At 40.4% G+C, this 22020-nt stretch overlaps 1 protein-coding gene across 1 annotated transcript; it reads left to right on the plus strand.

The window, feature by feature from the left end:
* The first annotated feature begins 659 nt into the window (after positions 1–659).
* trim37 (tripartite motif containing 37) lies at positions 660–21438 on the plus strand. The gene is made up of 25 exons (XM_041052129.1): positions 660–885; positions 1996–2075; positions 2931–3032; positions 3256–3296; positions 3388–3504; positions 4157–4244; positions 4570–4692; positions 5198–5321; positions 5917–5984; positions 6318–6442; positions 6644–6694; positions 6962–7043; positions 7383–7459; positions 8825–9004; positions 9149–9263; positions 10018–10209; positions 10997–11130; positions 11409–11491; positions 12180–12428; positions 13248–13556; positions 14884–15033; positions 16243–16441; positions 16566–16657; positions 17171–17281; positions 18644–21438. Exons 2-25 carry the CDS (start codon positions 2055–2057, stop codon positions 18688–18690), a joined length of 2880 nt encoding a protein of 959 aa, XP_040908063.1. The 5' UTR covers positions 660–885; positions 1996–2054; the 3' UTR covers positions 18691–21438.
* Positions 21439–22020: the final 582 nt, after the last annotated feature.

Consider the following 22020-nt stretch of genomic DNA (forward strand, 5'->3'; position numbering starts at 1 on the left):
ATTTGTTTTCCATCTGAAATCATTTAATCACTTTTTTCATGTCCTGGCATTAATGGGCTTTCATACAGCAGTGCCTGCACACAGCACCCTTACAATGAAATAATTGTCACGTTTAAGAAGAAAATTTTATTTAGAAAAAATTATTTAGAAATTCTAGTTTTAAGCCTTGAATTGCTTTAGTTTGACTCCTTTGAAATAGATAGCTGAGTTTTATTGCTTCCACTTGTTCTGTGTTTCAAGTAATTAATGCTCAGAAAACTTTAGACAAGGTAGTATTACTGCATCACAGAAGAATGCTGTGAGGCAGCAGCCAACAATTATTTTCATTATCAGTAAACTTGTTAACTATTTTCTTTAACAATTGATTGATTGTCTATTCCCTGAGACCCAAATCAATGTATTCTTGTTTCTTGTTTAATCTGACTATTCTTCCTTTAAAAATGAAATACGTAAATGGCCAAACTAACCAATTAATTTTCAGCCATTCAACTTAATCATCTTCAGATGCCGGTTTCCTCTGTGATCCCGCAGTCTGTCCAGACGGTGGCGCCAACGCCCCTTCATCTGTCGCAAAGACGCGAAACTGTAACAGCAGGAGAAGAAGAAGAGGAACCGTTTGATTGGTGATTGCTAGGGGACAGAAGGCTTCAGAACAGGCGCTACCGCTACATCTTCAACTCAGGGCAACAAAACAGCCAGTTTTCATCCCTTGTGGAGCATAGTTCTGCCTTCGCACAGCCGAACCGAGCTTTATTATAGTCTGTGAATGTAGCTAAACCAGCGGAGACGACACCTGCTGTGCGATCGGATATATAAAATATAATGTAGCCCCTGTTTCCAGTCGTTTGTTTATCAGGTGTGACAGACGAAGCCGAGTCTGGGAAGGTGAGTGAACCACCCTGCTAATGCCAACACGCTAGCTAGCCTCTCATTTTTATATGAAAGTGTTTATGTTTTCTGAGCCCGCTAATTTAAGTAAATAGGCATATCACTAAATATAAGCTCATGTCGCGACTGCCTGCGGTCATGTTAGCTGTCAATGTGCCTGCTGATGCTGGGCCTCCTAATGTTGGCTGGCACTGACTACACAAGCTAGCGGTAATGGTGATGAGACCTTTTGGCCATGAAATCTGTGTTTTGCAGCTTTTATGTAGTATTATTTATACTTTCCTTGAAGGGCCATACAAATGTTGAAGTGTTTTTTCTACAGCAAATTCTGTCTTCTTCAAGTTACCATTAAAATACTCAAATTCGCTTCAAGTAAAAGTCCTGAATTAAATATGTTACTTAAGAAAAAGTATAATCATGGACACCTTAATCCACTGATCGTTTCAGCTGAGTTTATAAGCTGTCATACTTTATAAGCACCTCACATGTCTTGTAAGTAAAATCATAATTTGTAAAAAAAAAAAAAACAGCAACTAAACCAGTCAAGTAAATGTAGTGGAACCTAATTTATAGTGTTTCTCTCTGAAATGTGGTTAAGTAGAAGTATAAAGATGCATGAAAATTAGATTCAGGTAAAGTACAAGTACCTCAAAGCTGATAGACAGAAAGGTAATCTGCAACTGTTTTGAGATTGATCAATAATTTTAGTCATTTTTATTTTTAGGAAAAATACCAAATGTTCTCTGGTTCCACCCTTTTCTCAGTTGTGAGGATTTTCTGTCTTGTTTTTTGTGTAAGAGTAAACATCTTTTTTAATGATTGCTGGCCAAATTGTAATGCACATTCCCCACTGTTCTCTGCTTCTGACTGACTTTCTGTTTCTATTACTGATGAACTTTTAAAACTTTTTAAAATGGTAAACAGCAACAAAGAATATTCAGTGCAGTGATAGTGTCTCTGTGTCCCAGCACATGTTGAATTTGAAATGAAACATCGGCTAAGAGACAAAATCAAAATGTTAGGTTTGTTAAGCAGAGTGGAAACCTTAAGCTTAAAGCACATCTAAAAGTAGCGTCTCTAATGTTTTTGTTTTTTTTTTCTTTTTAGACCGCTGGCTACCACTTCTTTGAATTGTCTTTGAGATCAAGAACTTCAAACTGGCTGAAATGGATGAACAAAGTGTTGAGGTATATATCACACACATCAAGCCTTGCAGCTGGAGATCCAAAATGTTTACCTTCTGAATGTTTACCACTAATGCTTGGCCAGCAGCCCATGTGGTAACAGTCTAAAAGTTGGACAGTGGATCAGGTGTGAGACCAGTGAGTCGGTTGGGCCGGTTGAGAAGGCAAATAGCTGGAGCGTGATACACCTGTAGCCATTTAATGCAAATATACAATGTATGTGTGAGTAAGTCTGATAATGAACACGTTTTCAACATGGATACCAAATATTTAACCATACAAAACCTGATTGTAAAGTTAGAAAGAGAGTGAGAACATCAGCGCTCTGGAACATCTCCTCTAAAGCCACATGTACATTACTGCAGCACAAAACATGAAATAAAAATGTTAAATATATAACATGTGGTGTGCTGCAAGTGTCCTGTACTGGTGTATATATGTAAATATATGTAAATTTGTTGAACTTTGACTAGATCTACTGTGCACAGCCAGTGACTGAATGCTGCTGCTTTTACTGCCATTAAAAATATGGGGCAAGTCAACAATGAGTGTGGCAGACAGGTTTGTTAGCAAAACATTTCAGGACTCTAACTAGTAGTTAGTATTAAATCAGATCACGATCATATAAAAGCTGCATATGGGTAGCAATAAGCATAATGACAGAAGACAGTAGTTTTAATAAAAATGGATATCATAAGTCTGTTTTACTCTATACTTATAACTCAATCCTCCATAATCCATTAAGCTATGGAATAAACCTGCAAAACCATGTGAATCACCTGATGTTTAGTTTTTGTGGACAGCGTGTCTAAGCAAGTGTTGTTGTGAGTTTTCATCTCATCTTCTGTAACTGTGCAGAGCATTGCTGAGGTGTTTCGATGCTTCATCTGCATGGAGAAGCTGAGGGACGCTCGCCTCTGCCCACACTGCTCCAAACTCTGCTGCTTCAGCTGCATACGAGTAAGTGTGTTCACACCAGGCAGAGACTAGAAGTTCTCCTCACCACACCAGTCTGTGTTCTGCTATTAGTAGTGAATTTCTGTACTGAGACACATTATTGGGAGACAATAAGAGTTTTACCATTTGTATCTTAAAGATCATCTTTATGATTACAATGGCAGGACGTTTGTAGTGATTGTATTTAGATACAACAATTATTAATTTGAATTTTCTTGTTTGGTAGCGATGGTTGACAGAGCAGAGAGCCCAGTGTCCACACTGTCGGTAAGTAGTGTCACATGTCTTGTTATGTTGTAAAGTGTAAGTGTTGTAAAAGGTAAGGTATAAAAATGTGTGCGTGTCCCTTTATACACAGGGCTCCACTCCAGCTGAGGGAGCTGGTCAACTGTCGGTGGGCAGAGGAGGTGACCCAGCAGCTGGACACCCTGCAGCTCTGCAGCCTCACCAAGCATGAGGACAATGACAAGGACAAGTGAGCATCTCCTGCTACTCTTTGACTCTGTTTTGCCCTCAACCCCCCTACTCTTTTTTTTTTTTTTTTTTTTTTTTTTTTTTAAGAGAGGAATTTATGCAAATTACAAAAATGATTCAGAGGAAAGTCTGGTGTTCAGGTGCTCCTGTCTATGGAGAAAGTCTATATGATCGATAGCTATATTTTTCATCAAGGAGCGACTTTGTCACTTTTATTTGGCGTGAGATTTGTTTTGGTTGATCAAGTTGTTTATCAGTATCTTTTTCAAGATGTGACTATGTCTGTGACAGCTGTGCAGTGAGGTCTGGAGGATGCATGTTAAAAATTCTGAGTTCCTTCAGGCGTTTTTCCTGTGAAACACGAGCAGATTTCAGCAATAATTCACAGGAAATACTTTGATCCAAATTCCTTCAGTCCTGGGGTTCACATTGTTTGTGTCCCGCTTCTTCTCCAACACATACCACATGTTCTTCTGTCTCCTGCCCTTCCTTCACCATTTCACCATAGTCTCTGTTGTCATCCTTCTGCGTTTTGAGTTTTACAAAATTTGTGGACATACTGAGTAAAACATTTTGAGCGATGACAAGTTTAAAAAGCTTCCTGAAAAAACGTTTTCTTCTTGTCTGATAATCCTGTTGTTGGATTCCTGCAGATGTGAGAACCACCATGAGAAGCTGAGTGTTTTCTGTTGGACCTGTAAGAAGTGCATCTGTCATCAGTGTGCTCTGTGGGGAGGCATGGTAATGTTTCACATCTTTTGTTTTTTTAAATTACAGTTTGCATGTTGTCCCAAACACCTAATAATCATAATAATCATTCAGTAATCAATTTTGCTTGCGACTAGTCTGCTGAGTATTTTTTTGGTCGATTCATGGTTTGAAATGTTAAAAAATATTAAAAGATTAATATCACAACTTTCTAATTCCCAAGGCGATGCCTTTATATTGCTTACCTGGTCCGACCAAGAGTTCAAAATCATGTTCAATTCACAGGGAAATAAGACAGCGGCAAATTTTCAAATTGAAACTGCAAACAGGAAGTAACAGGTGTTTTTGTTATGTCCAGCATGGTGGCCACACCTTTAAACCTCTAGTGGAGATCTATGAGCAGCATGTGACCAAGGTGAAGGAGGAGGTTGCCAAGCTGCGCCGCCGCCTCATGGAGCTAATCAGTCTGGTGCAGGAAGTGGTGAGTACTGCTTGTTGCTTTTATATAGGGAATGCCAAAATCTTAGAGACCTGTGGTCATGACATCCACTGAATTCGCTCAATACAAAAAGGTAGCGAAGTGTAGCAGTAAGTGTGCATATGTTACATGCTGCCAGAAAATATAAAATAAAAACAGAGTCAAAGAGCATGCTAAAGTCTGAATTAAAAGTGATAGACGGTTAAATGATAAATGTAGAGAGAGAGAGAAACAAAAACAATAATAAATCAAAATTTTTTTGTTCTCCTCTTGAAAGACAACAGCTTAAGGAGTAAAATACATGAGTTTTCAAAAAGGTGTAAATTTGTTTGTGATAAATTAGAAACTTTTTCTTTAACAGAAATTGTAACTTGGCAGTATGGGTGTATTGTGTCGCTGACATCCACTAGATGGCAATAGCACATTAATATTTCAGTTCAAACCTGATGTCTGTTAAATAAATTGTCTGTGTGTGTGTGTGTGTGTGTGTGTGTATTTGCTGGGTCAGGAGCGTAATGTAGAGGCTGTCAGGGGAGCAAAGGATGAGAGGGTCAGAGAGATCCGAAACGCTGTAGAAATGATGATCGCTCGTCTGGACAACCAGCTGAAGAACAAACTCATCACCCTCATGGGTAGGACTCCACGACACACATCTGTCACAATGCAGCTGTGTTGATTCTGGGTTTAACAAGACACCAGTGCATTGCTTTCAGTGATGGTTTTATTTATCATTCAAGCCAATTTAATTCAATAAACAAAATAAGCAAAATAAACTTCAAAATTCGTCACAGGTGCCAAATATTGTGCAAGCATGTGGCCCGTAAATAACCTGTCATGTCTGAATGTAACAAGCATTAACATAAAAGACACCTATGTCTGAAAGCCATGACTTAAACAGATAGACGGAAGCATCAATGTTGTATATCTCATGTCTGAAAAGGGCTGTTGTCGGTGTAAGACACCCTGGCTGGCACTAAAATGTGTCTGAAGCTTGAGACCTTAGCCTAACAAAATATGCAGACTCCCTGCTGAAAGCAGGGAGACGCACCTTTTATAGCCATGGGTAATGTACATATGAAATATTTATCTGGACTCAGTGGTTGCATGCACTCAGCGCCCACATACACAACCTGCACACCCACCCACTCACTCACACTCGCTAGGCTCCATCAGGGCTGACATTCAGCACAAGTACACTGAAAATAGAAATGCGTTCCTCCCCACCAGGCCAGAAGACGTCCTTGACCCAGGAGACGGAGCTGCTGGAGTCTCTCCTGCAGGAGGTGGAGCATCAGGTTGGTAGTCTGCAGCAGCTCAAAGCCTCCCTTCGCTGAGCTGTACTGCATATTGTTGTTTTGTTTTTTGTGTAATATTAAAGATGTTTTGGAGAAATATGCCTGATTGGTTGGTTCCACTCATGTTTGTGCAGTAAATATGTAGCTGGAGACTGGAAACAAGGGGAAACAGCTGGCCTGGTTCTGTCTGAACCTAACAAAACCTGATTACGTTTGTTTAATCCATACAAAGGCTGAAGTGTAAAAACAGCAATTCTGCGTTTTGTCATTGTTTATGTTTTAGCTGTTAGTGGCTGCAGCGTTATGATTTTGCTGTTTGTGTGTGTTGAACAGCTTCACTCCTGCAGTAAGAGTGAACTCATCTCCAAGAGCCCAGAGATCCTGCTCATGTTCCAGCAGGTCCATCGGAAACCCATGCAGTCCTTCGTCACCACGCCAGTCCCTCCAGACTTCACCAGGTATTTTGCTCAAGCTTGTGGACCATCAGGGGTGTTTATTGCTGCATTTTGATAAATATTATCGTCAGCGATTTGTCTTTAAAATGTTTTTTTTATGAATTAATTATTGTTATGGATGATAACACTGAAGAGAATAGCTTGACAATGGCAGCAAACTGAGTGTGTCTTGTGTGTACTCATCCTTCCTCTGTGCTCTTTCAGTGAGCTCGTCCCTGCCTATGACTCCAGCACTTTTGTTCTGGTCAACTTCAGGTAAATTCTTTCTTACGCTGTATTTAGTCATAGCTGCTGCAGCAGATAATATAAATAAGAAATGGCCTCAGGACTATTTTGGAAGAGCTATAAGCTCTCTGCCCTTTAGGCACAGTTGGGTGACACTCATGCAAACTATAAACTTCATTTGAAAAGTGGCTAAGGAACAGTTTCAAATAGGAATATCTTGTCATAGCAGCATAATGTTTTTGCAGCTGCCAGGTTATCCACAAGGTTTGATATGAGTGTGTTTATGTATGTTTGTAGCACCCTGAGACAGCGGGCTGACCCAGTGTATAGTCCTCCTCTGCAGATATCCGGGCTCTGCTGGAGACTGAAAGTCTACCCAGTGAGTTTGAAACATTTTCCCTCTCTTCTATATCTTTCCCATATTATGTGGATAAGTGTGATAAGTGTATTAATTACATTATAGTAAAAAGTGATGGTCTTGCTTTTCATGGAGCTTATTTTGCATTGACCCAGAAGCTAAAATGCAGTACAGTAGTTATTTTTTTATCACAACTTGTAGCTGAGGAATTGCACTCCCTAGCAATTCATTTTTTGGGTTGTTCTCAACACGATAATTACTGTAGTTCTGGAAATTCAGTAATAAAAATCAGAGGGTCATCAATAATTTCCAAAACCAGTTCATGTGTCTCTTAGTAACTCTTGTAATGTGCTTTCTCAGGATGGTAATGGTGTGGTGCGAGGAAACTACCTGTCTGTATTCTTGGAACTGTCTGCTGGACTCCCTGAAACATCAAAGTATGAATTAATTAGTAATGAATTGGCTTTCTTTGCAAACTTTTCCTTTGGTAAATCTCTCCTTTGTTTCCTTTTTCTCTTTTGCTTTTGGACCACATGTTTTTCAGCCAAATTCTTTCTGTGTTTTTATTTTTTCTTTAATGTTAAACCTGGGGTTCAATCATCATTTTTAAAAGCAAATAGTAATAGCATTTGCAATGAGAAAACAGGAATACACACATGAATTATTCATTTATAAAGGATGCAGGACTCATTATTGAATGGCAACAGAAAAAAGAAAATGTTTTTGGACTCATCCCAAGTCCTTAAAGAGTCTAGGAACATAAAACTTCAGTCAGATTTACTAGAGTTTGTTTTGACTGATCACTTCCGCTTTGTTTTTTCTCAAAAGGCAGGAAAGCACTGCTTTGCTCTTTGTTGTATTAATTTCAAATGACACAAGAAAGGTTGCAAACTGCATGGTTGCAGCCACTCCTGTCATTTTGAACCAAATAATCTCAGCACCAGGAGATTCTGCTCAAACTGAACAACACTTGAGGTCTAAAGACTCAGAGTATACATCCCTAGACACATGCAGTTCTACACAAGTGTGTGTTGCTGAAATATTACACAAGTTCAGACCTAGTCTTTCAAGTTTAAAAACAAATCACATTGTTTTTCAGCCAAATTCTTTCTGTGTTTTTATTTTTTCTTTAATGTTAAACCTGGGGTTCAATCATCATTTTTAAAAGCAAATAGTAATAGCATTTGCAATGAGAAAACAGGAATACACACATGAATTATTCATTTATAAAGGATGCAGGACTCATTATTGAATGGCAACAGAAAAAAGAAAATGTTTTTGGACTCATCCCAAGTCCTTAAAGAGTCTAGGAACATAAAACTTCAGTCAGATTTACTAGAGTTTGTTTTGACTGATCACTTCCGCTTTGTTTTTTCTCAAAAGGCAGGAAAGCACTGCTTTGCTCTTTGTTGTATTAATTTCAAATGACACAAGAAAGGTTGCAAACTGCATGGTTGCAGCCACTCCTGTCATTTTGAACCAAATAATCTCAGCACCAGGAGATTCTGCTCAAACTGAACAACACTTGAGGTCTAAAGACTCAGAGTATACATCCCTAGACACATGCAGTTCTACACAAGTGTGTGTTGCTGAAATATTACACAAGTTCAGACCTAGTCTTTCAAGTTTAAAAACAAATCACATTTAGTTTAAAGTGTGATTAAATGCCCAAATATCAGAGCAGTCATCATTGTCATTCAGTCGTTTAAGTATGATAACACCTGAAACTCCTGGATACCTTCTCCTCACACCTCTTGTTGTGTATTCTCCTGTGTAGTGATGCTATCTTGGTTTCTGTGCAGGTATGAGTACCGTGTGGAGATGGTCCATCAGGCCTCCAACGACCCAACCAAGAACATCATTCGGGAGTTTGCCTCAGACTTTGAGGTGGGTGAATGCTGGGGCTACAATCGCTTCTTCAGACTGGATCTTCTGGCCAGCGAGGGCTACCTGAACATGCAGACCGACACACTGGTCCTTTGGTGAGCTCACACACACACACCACCATCATCATTATCCTGTACAGCATGTTCACCTGCACCACTCTGATAGTATAGAAACAAGCAGCAAAACAGGTCTGTTGTCAAAGGATAACAGTATCATTGGTTTTCATGTGTGTTCCGCAGCTACCAGGTTCGCTCACCCACCTTCTTCCAGAAGTGCAGAGATCAGTACTGGTACATCAGCCAGCTGGAGTCGGCCCAGAGCGGCTACATACAACAGATCAACAACCTCAAAGAGGTACTGTGTGTGTGCGTGTGTGTGAGTGTGTGTTTGAATCCTTGTTAGAATTCAGTGGAGTTTTTGGATTTCAAAGTGACAACAACTTTGTGAAATTAGAGTCACACCTCAAACTCTTAAACCTCACTGACCCGCTGGTGCCTCAGTCTTCACAAACTCATGTTGTGCAACCAAACAAACACACAGAGCATTACTTTAGATTCTAGTGGAGATCCCAAAGTTTTCAAAGATGCCAAATGGGTGACAGTTGAAATGCATATAAAATGATGCACAAACATCTAGAACATTTCCGTTTGATGTGATGGGGCAGACATAACAACTTGGAGTTTGAATATTTCATTCAATGTGGACCTGAGAGAGCTTCAATGAAAAGATGATACAGAATGTAAATGATTCTGTCAGACACAGTGGAATAAGATGGATTTTAACGACCTTAAAGAGATAAAAAGAGGATAACTGGATGTTAAAGGGGCATAAGGTAAAAGCGTAAGAAACACATAAATGTTTTTAAGGCAACACCTCTATAATTATGCACCTGTTTATTTAGGGTGTAACACATGGCCACTGAAAGAGAATATCAGGTAGCGCTGCAGCAAACGATTATTTTCATTTTTGATAAATCTGTCTCGATTTATGGATTAATTGTTTTTAAAAAAAGAGGAAATGGTGAAAAAGGCCCATCCCTTGGTTTGGTTAGTGTCTTGCTGTGACAGGTCTGTCAGTCATCCTGACTGATTTATGTTTCTGATTCCAGAGGCTCGCTATCGAGCTGTTTCGCCGTCAAACGTCGCGCAGCTCCTCGCCCCCCGACCTGAGGCTCACTACAGGCACCACAGCCTCTGAAAGAGACCCTCGCTCAGTGAAGAGTGACGATGACATCCAGACTACTTTGACTAACGCTAAAAAAGGCGAAGAGGAAGAGAGGACCCAGCAGGATGACTCTAATGTAAGGATGGAGACTGATGTAGCAGCTTACTGTTTCTTTCTGTTAACTTATTTGATGAAGTCTGCCTGGACAGTTGAGGTTGTGGTGGGAACAAAAGGAGGAAACATGAAATGTTTCCCTTTAGTGGCCATAAAGTGAACACAGATCATATTGTTGTTTTAACAAGCCTTAGGGTTGTCCCAGTTAAGTCCTTCACATGCTGCAGATACAGTCTGACCTCACATTGTTCTGCTTTGAGAATATATATATATATATATATATATATATATATATATATATATATCCTGCAACACGGCTTTACTTTGGTGGTTTCACACATTGTTTTGTAGAGTACTTGTAGTGAGAGGAGTCTCGCTTTGGATCTGTTGTGTGAAGTTGGCACACGATTTGCCCAGCCTGTCTCAATCTTCAGCAAAATACTTTATACTGAAAGTGCAGTTTTCAGCCATCAGCAGCATTTTTAAAGCCTGATCAGTCAAAAAAAGTCCTATAGATGCAAAATCAATGTTTATTCTTTTCTTTTTTTTTCCCTTACTGTACAGCTCAGCTCAGTGTGGGATAGCAATGCTTTCACCAAAAAAAGGATGTGTTTTCATAGTTGCCAGAAAACATTCATCTCATAGTTATTAACCCTGGATCCCCAATTTTTTGGAAGGAAGAAAAACACAGCTGCACTGGGCTCTATGGGTTGAAAGGCTGAAAGGAAGTTACCCTGAAAGAAACAGGGCTTTTTCTGTACCACAAAGACATGAGCTTGGTGTGATCATACTGTCACTGTGTTGTACAGGAGCTGTCGGACGGTGACTTGGAGGTGGACTGTCTGACGGAGGAGGAGGTGAACCCCCTGGATGGCAGCAGCACCTCGGGGAGCTCCACAGCCACCAGCAACACAGAGGAGAATGACATAGATGAGGAGACCATGTGAGTAGAATTTCTCACATTCTCATAATGTAAAATATTGTTGAAGTTCCAGAAACCCAATTCAATTTTGAACTGTGCTATGTTTTTACAAGAAAATGTAAAACGCTGATTAGAATATAACAGCCTGAGTTTCTTTATTAAGCCGTGGCAAACAGTAACATAAGGGAATTTTGTAGCTGCTTAGCTTTCTGTAATAAAATGTTCACCAAATGTTAATCAAACAAAATTTAACGTGCACAATCACTGAATATTTTTTTTGTTTGTGTACATTTACGCAGGTCTGGAGAGAATGATGTAGACTTCATTGGGAACTTGGAGACAGAAGAAGGAGAGCTTCCTGATGACTTGGCTGGAGCCACAGGTATAATTCACACACCTACCTGTCTTTCTCTTTATTGGCAGATAAAGCCAGATAATGAGGCAAGGAAAAGCAGCGAATCCTAATGTTCTAAACCTGGAACCATTAAATGTTGAATGTTCTGCCACAGGCAAAGGCATTGGTTTGTCTTCAGTTGAGACAGATAAAAGCCTCAGCCACTATTTGAGACTTTACAGAATCAAATCTATTTGTGTTGTCTGATAACTGCATAACCAGAACATAGTGATACGATAGTGGGCCTCAGAGCAGCTCCTTCAGTGTGTTTGACTGTGTTGGTGTTGAAAGGCATGAAGAGGATGAGTCACTGTTGGTGCACTGGACCCCTAGCAGCGTGCTGATATAGAAACACTTGGTGTCTGTATGTGTACATGTGTGTGTGTGTGTGTGTGTGTGTGTGTGTGGGGGGGGGGGGGGTGTGTGTGTTCATTCTGTTAGAAATGAGAGGCGAGCTCAGCCAAATGCTGCTGCACTTTCTTCACGTCCCTCAGTGTAGTGATTTTTAAATGTCATTTTTAAGTTTTCCTTTGATGTTATTAAAACAACAGAATTTAGTTTTGCAAATGTTTGCAATGTTGATATAAATTATTGAATTATTGTAATCCTCATTTTAAATCCCTTATATTTTCACCTCAAAGTCATATCGCTGGATGCTATTGTGCCTTATCTGCAGGTGGATCCAGCTCCAGTGCACGTTCCTTACATCGCAGTGCTGCTGCTGCCGCCGCCGCTGCTGCTGCTGGTCGTAGTGCCAATAGTAGCGGAGCTGCTGCTTGTGGTGCCGTTGGGCCAGGCAGCAACAGCCTCCTGGAGATTGACCCAGTCATCCTGATTCAGCTGCTGGATCTGAAGGAGCGCAGCAGCGTGGAGTCTCTGTGGGGCCTTCAGCCTCGGCCTCCTGTTTCTCTCCTGCACAGCCAAGGTTTGTAAACACAGCTCTCAGCCCACTAACAACAAACCATTCCAGCTAAACTGAGAATCAATACTCAAAATCACACACAAGGTCCCTGCAAAATACAAATCTTTGGAGTTTCTGCAGCAACTATAGTTGGCAGAGGTTCATCACTGACATTGCTTTTGTCACTCTACTCCATCACACTACTGTCATTTCATTTCTCTCTAGTGATTGAGACCATCCCAAATGATAGAGACGTCATGTACTTGTTCCAGTGTAGAGAGTGTTTTATACGCTGTCTAGAGGTGGCTAATGTACAAAATGAAGTCTAATCATCCTGCCCAAATCTCAGGCAGCACAGCTTGTGTTCATTTACAGTTTTTCAAAGATGGAGCTTGGCCAACATAACAAACAAAACAGACCAAATTACAATAACTTTATTTATCTCCCTAAATAAAATAAACAGTAGAAAATGTTATTAAAGGTACCTGTGGAGCAGTGTTTTTATGAATGGGTCCCAGTTTTGTTTGTGCCTGCAAGTAAATGCAGTGTAAATCAGTGGTAACTAACAATAATGTGATTGAGTAAGATGTTTAGCAGAGTATGTGAATGGCGAATAATTGAGGAAAAAATAATTACAGCTTCAGTAGTGAAGTGAACTTGGTGAAGTGAACATGCGTCATAGCTGAACAGGAACATGATTCAGTGGTTGGTGAAACCATTTTGTAAAGAAAATACAGGTTTGACTGGATTTTATGGCATTTGTTTAACTTTGAGGTGATTTTAAAAGCCATGCATTGTTGAGCAAAAACACTGACATCCCATTCTTGTTCCTGTCTCTTGCAGCTCATCCTCACTCCAGGAAAGAACGAGAGCGGAGGCCTCAGGTGGTGCGGCGATCAGCTCCAGACTCAGGGGTCCTGATCCGCCTGAAGGCTCAGATGGCAGAGGTCCGCAGCAAGATGTCTGATGTCAAGAGTCAGGTCATGGAGGCTCGGGGGTCCGCAGAGCCCAGGCCTGGCCCATCAGGGGCCTTCAGTGTGGAGGAGGTGCCCTCTCACCACGCTGATTCAGAGTTGTCAGCTTGTCGTAAGCCGAGTGAGCTGGACCTCCTGGGGAGAGCAGCTGCAGCTCGGTCTAGGCCCTGCCGCCCTGGTGAGACTGCCACACTGTTAATGCTGATGTCAAGCTGCTACTACAGTTACAGCACTATAGAGTGTTCCAGTGTTATTTCATGATGTGTACACTGACACAGAAAAACTTTCCCCCATATTGAAAATCCTCTTATTATCTAGCTAATCCCAGTTTCAAAAAAGCCCCGAAAATAACAAGCTGTGCGAAAACCGCTTCTAGTGCCACAGCAGTATGTGCTGGTAGCGATGGTACAGGCCAAGCTGACGTTAATGAGTCTAAAAAAGGTGTGGGTAGTTAAAAATAATGAGCTGTGTGGGTTGCCTCTCTACCAGTCGTCTCAGCTCCTGACATCATGAACCTTATCTCCGTTAAACAGACCATTATCTGTAAAATTTCAGTTCGCGTCCAGACAAACAAATATTTACCTCCAGCTACTGACAGAAGTCTGAGGAGAAACTCCACCATCTTAAAATAATGCGATGTGGCTAATATGACATCTTAGTATCTCATTTTCTTATGTGGCTTTTTTAACCAATAATAAGAGCTGTAGACTGCATTAATAACAAAAGCGGCCTTAACAAGTACTGAAACAGAAAGCAGCAGAGAATCGGTTCACTTTTATTACTTCAGGCGCTGTCAGATCTTCCTGTAATATCACTGTTGACTTAGAACATATGAAGTAGGATTATTGTCTTTACAGGTAATTTGTAATGGCATTAAAATATTCCTTTGATATTGACTTGTCATCACTATTGGAATTGATTTTATCTACATTTATCTATCTAACATTGTACCACTGGAGAATTCACTCCGCCACCATCACTGCTAGTTTACCACTGTGAAACTGTGGAGACACCCAAAAAAATACAAGCGACTGCTTTTGTGTTTCAGTTTGACTAATGCCACTTTCAGACTGCAGAACTGCGAAGGACACTTCCTCTCTTTCTCTTTCAGTGGGTTGGTTAAATGGCATTTAAATGTTGGTATAATTTATTTAATTTCCATTCGTGGTTGCAACGCTATTGGATGTCTGTATCGAATTTGTCAACCTGCAGGTGGCACTACAGGAAAACTTAGGGTGTCACCAAAGTTATTCGGAGACATTGTCGGGGAAACGTGTAAAAAAGCTGATAAAACTTAAAGAGCAGTTTGAGATGCTAAGGCAGTGCAGCCCATATTTAGACTGGACAAGGCTCACTGGGCTCATGCTGGCAGAGTCAATAATCTTTCTTTTTTTATCTCACAATAACTCATGTTCATTAACATGTGATTCTGTATTTATTGGATCAGTAGAACTGAGATAATTATATATTTGTTTACATGTGTGTTTCTTTTTCTCTGTGTGCAGCTAGGAAATCTCTCTCCCCTGTCCTGGACAGCAGCAGCTCTATGGTTGTGAAGAGGAGGAGTCCAGAGGAGATGGAGAAGGACCTGAGGGGAGCAGAGGCAGCTACAGAGCTCAGCCTGCATCCGAAAGAGGGCCTGGGAGGTGGAGAGGGTCAGTCGTGTATTATCATTTTAAACTTCCATCTATTGGTATTTTTTTTTTCTTTTTTGGGGGGGACCTTAATATCACCTCAGAAATCTTATTTGGTGAGCTTGTTAGCAAATAGTCGCCTGTTTAGTCATCCAACAATTCTGCAGCAACATCTGCCTTCATTGTCTCATTTGTTAAATGCAGCAAAATGTTGCACTAGCTTGTCGATAACTGTGTCTGTCTGCTGTTTGGTGCTGGGCTTTTATGGATTTTTCAAAGGGGACATCTTTCTACTGCAGGTAGAAGCAACACTGATGAAAGTGGTGAGAATGAACCAAAATAATAAAGTTGCAGTGCACAAAACCAACACGCAGTAATGCTTTGTTGATCTGAAGAGAACTGCAGAGGCAGGTGATAACTGTCTGTAGATTCATCACTGCAACCAGCACCTGTAGTCAGATTTTCAAAACATAAGCAATGAGCTTGGTTGAAATTTTGGGATTTGGGGCACTGTTAGCCGCAGTAACAAAATCACTGAGTGTACTTACCTGGGTCAGGTATCTACTTGATGTATTCTGAAGTATCTTCGTAGTGGAGTTTAAAATATACTGTTCCAAAAAACGGCTACTTCACCTTGCTCTCACTGTCCTCTGTGCTGATCCACCGTGACTTAAAATAGTTCCTGAAGCTCTAATGGTTGTTCTATGATAAAACACTTTGTACTGCTCCTCTCTAAAATTGTTTTACAGTGTGTATGCCAACATTTTTCAATGTTCAGTGTTTTTCATTTGACATTTCCCAGCGTACATTTGCCTCGCTCAAAGTAATTGTTTTCAAAAGGCCTTTTCCTCGTTCCTACTTTTTACACTGAAAATAAGAGCATGCCTGTGTAGTGAAAGAAAAAATGACCATGTCAAATAAAAGTCTCATAATGCTTTGAGGACCTAAATTATCATTTGTTTGACACCATCAACTGAACTAAATGTGAATTAGCCTTTGAAAAAGACATGTAGACCCATGTTATGTTCAGTTTCCAGAACAAACTAAACAATATCTGAGATTTTGTTGATATCGACATATAAATATTGCATTTGATAAGCCTTCACACTCAGGATTCTTCACTATTCCACAAACTAAACTTCCTGGATCATATTTCACGTCTCACTTGTACTCGAACCAACATACCCCACCAACAACAATCATGTGACTTTGCTCTTGTCACATCTCCAGGAGTGCTGAAGGCTGACAGCACCCAGGGCCCCCTCGTGTCTCTCAGCAGTTCCTCATCAGAGCAGGCCTCCACCTCCAAGCAGCAGTACTCGATGGAGAAGCAGCTGTACGGGACCTCGGGGCCAAAGGACAACATCTTCTCCTTGGCAGGACCAAGCTATATGACTGCCAGCAAGAACTGTGGCAGTAGGACCCTAGGGTGCGTCTCGGAGACTCATTATGTGCAGGAAAAATGTAGTTGTTTAGCTACAGTAGAAAGCTTGTGTCTTAAACTACAACAGAGGACTCTTGTATTACAACTCCTCCATTTCTTCCTACTGCAGGGCAGCTATGTTGGACTGTGACTCGGAAAGCTCAGGAAACTCCCATCAGTCCTTGCTGGAGGGACCTTCTGCTCAGCCACAGTCAAATGAAGGTTGGTTCACCCTCTGCCACCCTTAGGAATGAATGCATTTAATGATTTTCTTTTTTTTAGCAAGTGTCACCAGTAGCCACCTGAAAAATCTTCATGGTTTTATTCTGAAAATTCATTTTAACGGTTATAGCTTTGTAGTTGATTGCAAAAATCCCTTCTAATTAAATATAGTAAACTACCTCATAAATCACAGACACATCTACAGCACGTTAACTTTAATTGTTTTGAGTATACCTGTAGCTGAAAAACTGCATCTGGACTTCAGTATTTTGTTCACACCGGAGCTGAAGAGAGGCTGTCAAACTCCTTTCCAAAGTCCCAGTAACTTCATTTTTTGCAGCAACTCAGCAAAACAGCAGTTTTTCTGTGTGGTGTGAATCTGCTCTGTATGTGTCTGTGAGTCTCCAAAATGTATTGTCATTTTATCTGGGTTTTCCTTTGTAACTCTGCTTTTGAAAAGTGTTTTATAAATTACATTATTGTCATAATTATTATTATTTGTCCTGCCTGTAGATCCTTCACCCTCTGTCCTGGTGACAGCAACGAGCAGTGACAGTGACACTGAGGACGAGGCCCTGCAGAGCAACAACTCTCGCTACGACAACCAGACTCCTCCCTGCACAGGTAACCAACACACACACAATGTCCTTGGTAACACACACACAGCGGAGGCCAAACATCAACTGTTAAATCCCCTTTATACTGGGTGATTTTGGGCCATTGCAGACAAAATATGACAAAATATGACAGTCGTCAGATGAACGTGGTAAAATCTTATATTATATCTTATATCTTAATCTTATATAAAATGCGGTGAGCTAGTGCAAGGTTACCACTAACTCTGCAGGATCAGCATTTCATGTTTCCATTTTGTCCCTGGCCGTGACCAGCTGCCATAACATAACATGTTATAAAAAATGGTTAGAACAACATCATCGATCATGAGAAGGTGTGTTTCTGGCCCGCTGATGAATTGAAGTCCAACATTCACTCTCTTTTAGCTCTGTTTTTTGGTCTCCACCAACTCCTGAGGGAAATATCTGACTCTTAGCGTCACTATGCTCACCTGCTGGTTGCAGGTATCATACAGTGGGTCTTTAGAGGTTTTTTGCTCTTCTTTGGGCACTTGCAGGCCAGAAAATCAAGCAAGATTCCTTCTAAATAGATTTTAACCAAATTTCTGGTCAAACAAAATCTCATCAGAGGCTCATCAGAGTAGTGATGCTAACTCTCCATTAGGTTTTCATTAAAACATTGCAGAAAAATGGCGCAACAAGATGATGTAACTAAATGGCACCAGTCAAACCTCAAAGGAACAAATACGATGTGGAAAATGTGATGCAAATATTGCATTTATATTTGTTTCATGTATTGAATTGCGGACCGTTACAGTCTGTCGCTCTGCACAGATCTGAGCTGATGTTTTCATGTGCTGCAGTTTTTTGTCTGTGGACCTCATGCTTCGCATACGTCATGATTTATTCGCCGTGTTTCCATTTCACTTTATTACATGTCGCTTTTATTGTTACAGCTACTCTTCCAGCATGGCCAAGTGTAAAAACGTTTTGGTTGTTTGTGTGCAGGGGGCATGGAAATGCCCTCATTGAGATGAAAGATGCTGAGAAGCTCCACACAGTGGGTGATAATTCTTTGGGGATTAGTTGCTTTGAACGCCTTATTTCATGTCATGTGATCTATATTTAATATAAAATTATTCATTATCGTGGCTTTTGTCAACAGTTTGGTTACAACAAAAAAATAACAAGAATTTGTAGGTTATTACAACATACAAAAATAATTTAATAAACTGGGGATTTGGGAGCATGCAGGTGCTGACGTGTCTTGTACGTACGCTTTTGTTGTGTCAGCCATGTCGCCATACGTCACCCCAGCTGTGTACACACTTTTGTTTCCATCCAGATTGAGAAAAGATAACACATAATAGGGACCATGCAGATGAGTTATTTCTCCTCTTCCTTCCTCCAGGAGAGCAGCTTCTGTCTGATGACATGAGTCTGCCTGCTGACAGGTGATTCCCTCTGAGTCTCTCAGACCTGGCAACCCACTACTTTTCCTATCCTCATTGGCCACACAGCGATGCAATAATGGCCGGAGACAACAACAGACATGCTAGTTTACACAGATCTGTAGAGTAGAACCTGCTTGTTTTGCATGAACTGAAGACAATTCAGCAACCGGACTGTTTGATCACCTGTTTGTCCAGAAATACCAACATCTCTTTTGGTGTCAGAATCGGACGGTGACAGAAACATTGACGGGCCAGTTAATAAAGTTTTCAGATGACCTTGAACATCAGTGTGTCACCAGTGACAACAGTGTCATTAATATTCTCTGAATACAGTGAAATTTAAGAGAGAGAGCGAGAACCAACACAGCAGTTTTGCCACCTCTCTTAAACTTGGACTTTCATTGTATTTCTGTCTACACTCAGTGACTTGACTGCTCAGTGATGACCTCGGCAGTTTCATGTTTTACCCTGCTGCGTTTCTTAGTCGTCAACATTTAGGGATGTGCAAATTTCCACTTCTTTCACATCAGTAAATACATTAGAGGAAAACATGACCACCTCAGCCATTTTTGCAATGACTGAATCTTTCAAAACGTCGAGGGCATAAAAATTCTCGGTGTACCTTGTTACTTGTATTTTGCAAACCTGAACCAGAACATTTCACCTGAACTACAAAGCATTTGGTCACTTTAATTAACTTTCAGCACAAATCTGTTACCTTCTCTGTGTATAAATGCTTTTGTAAATCTGACTAAATCTATAACAAATTTGCAAGAGGCTAAGGATGAACTGTACATACTCTGTAGCCTGTCAGTAAGAGTTTAGTGTTTTATAAGGGCATGTTGTTGTTTAGTTTGAGCTTCAGTCTCGACACTTATTCGACTTCCTTCAACCATGTCCCCACACCTCCCAGCGTTGGAGCTTAAACGCTCAGTTTTAGTGACACTTCAGCCCGTTTACTGCATAAATTCAGTGCTTCCTTTCCTGATGTAAGCCTTTGTTAGTTTTTCTGGATATTTATGTAAATGTCTTCACTCGTAAAAACAGTCGCAGCAACAACTGCAGTGACATTTGAAAAGGCTAAATGATCACAGAATCACTTGGATTATAAAACAGCTGCTGCACTGCTTTCTGTGGACTGAAACTTTTAAGTATACTGCAGATCTGATGTCATAACGATGTCCATGCAGGTGTTTTTGCATCAACATCTGCTTAGAGACACCTGACCGGAATTACAATTATTCATAACTGATTTACAGAAATAGTTCAGCATTCTGGGAAAGATGCTTATTTGCTTTTTGGCAGAGACGTAGATGAGAAGATTGATAACAGTCTCATATCAGTACACTAAATATAAAGCTAAAACTAGCAGCCAGTGAGCTTAGCTCAGCGCAAAGACTGGAAACAGCTTGGCTTTGTCCAAAGTTAACAAAATCCACATCTGCTCCTCAGTTCCCACTGTGTTGACATGTCCCTCAGACTGTAGATTAACACGTCCCTCAGACTGTAGATTAACACTGAATCAAACACTACTGCTGCCTACTTTTAGATAGTTTGCACCGCTGGCCACAGTCAGTGACGTCACAGTTTTCCATCAGCCGCCAAATGCAGAAATACCTGTAACAGGACTTTTTGCAGAGCAGACATTTTGACTTCTCACAGTAGGAAAAGCACAGCTATTAACAACGCCTCTGTTACACATAAGTGAGCCAGCAGGAACAATACCAGGACCCTGAAACTGAAGCAGCTTAATCGTCTTTAATAGCTTTAATTAATGCTATTAGTAACATATATGCTTTTCCCACTGTGATATGTGAAGTGTGTTGTGAGTGCCTCAAGTGATATTCCATTTAGCTTTATTGTATTGGTGAGGAGGCAGATATTTCAGAGACAGCTATCTCTGCATGTTGAGACTTTAGTTGTTTTTTTTTTTTTTTGGTAATTTGGTTGAATCAACTCTCCAAGTTGAAACTGTGGTACATTGAAGGTTCTTTTTAATTCTCAGCAAACTCAGCTGCTCCGTCAGCTCACGCTTCTGCTGGTTTTTCTTCCTGTATATATTATTTTTCACTTCAGTACTCTCAATCGAGAAACATAGCAAACATGTCAGAGGCTGCTGCATAACAGTGCACATTACTGGAATAAAACGTAGTGTTTAAGAGGGAAAACTTTACATTGACTTGCTGTGTTATAGCTGATGAGGTAGAGAACAGAACCACATGCTTAACAGGCCTTTCTGCACTTTATAAGACTGTTGATTTACTCTGAAGTGGACCCTTTCTTCTTCATCGAGCCATATCTTATTTTGAAAGGCCATTTAATTTTCTAGTTGAGAGAAAACTACATTACATATTGTACACGTCTGCAGTCATTAGTTTACATTGTAAATATCTTGGCATATAATGTTTTAAGAGCGTGATGTACATGTGCCTGAAAGTGCATGCCTTCATTGGCTGGATTGAAAGAGGAAAGACGTCTTGTTTGCACCAAGACGTGTCAGGTCAAACAGAAGTCGTCCGTGAGCGTGAAGCTGATGTTTGAAAAGTATTCAACTTTTCCTCCGTTATTGTTGCTTCACACCTTCATGTACGTGATGGTTCACATGGGGCTCACACCATTTCTTAACCTTTTCTCTTATTTGTGCTTGTTGCGTCAAAAGCTGCTTTTGTTTTGAATGATCACAGAATGCCCTGTGTATTATTTGATGTGTACATTTTCCTTTTTTGTGTAATAAAATAAACTGTTTTACAATCCTGACCATGTTCTCATGTCTTCTGCCTTTCGCAGTGAGGTTATAACAGTCTGAATGTAAAAATTTTGCATGTTGATTTGTAAAAAAAAATAAAAAAATAGAAGGTCTTTCTAGACTCAGTTTCCCCAAGATCAAAGGGTAATGCTGGTGTGTTTGTGACTGGTTAAAGAACCTTGTTGAAGCAGAAACTGTCTGTGATGGATGTTTACAGCAGACAGTTTGGGTCATAATGTTTCTGTTCCCCTTTTTTTTCTCTTCCAAATAAGTTTGGCTCTCCTGGGAGTAGCAAAACCGAGATGTAGAAATACTGTGTTACAAATAAAAGTACTGCATTCAAGTTTGTATTGAAGTAAAAATACAAAAGCATAAGTATCACAATGTACTTACAGTGCCCCTTATGCAGAATTGTCCATTTCAGTGTAGTGTATGTTACATTATTCGACTAGAAATTATTGTTGCATTACCAGACGTCCCTAATAGCTCTGCTAATGTGGAACTAAATGGAGCCCACAACTCCCCGGTGACTTGATGTTACCCAGCATGCACTAGTCAGGGAGAAGCAGGTCGTCAGTCTTGGCCTCT

The sequence above is a fragment of the Toxotes jaculatrix genome, chromosome 12, assembly GCF_017976425.1.
Source record: "Toxotes jaculatrix isolate fToxJac2 chromosome 12, fToxJac2.pri, whole genome shotgun sequence".
NCBI lineage: Eukaryota > Metazoa > Chordata > Actinopteri > Toxotidae > Toxotes > Toxotes jaculatrix.

Bases quoted from the DNA above. Each gene is read 5' to 3' on its own strand.
- trim37 (XM_041052129.1), top strand. From the start codon at position 2,055: ATGGATGAACAAAGTGTTGAG. The intron at 5,322-5,916 runs GTAGGACTCCAC...CCTCCCCACCAG, and splicing joins CAAACTCATCACCCTCATGG to GCCAGAAGACGTCCTTGACC. The intron at 12,429-13,247 runs GTTTGTAAACAC...TGTCTCTTGCAG, and splicing joins TTCTCTCCTGCACAGCCAAG to CTCATCCTCACTCCAGGAAA.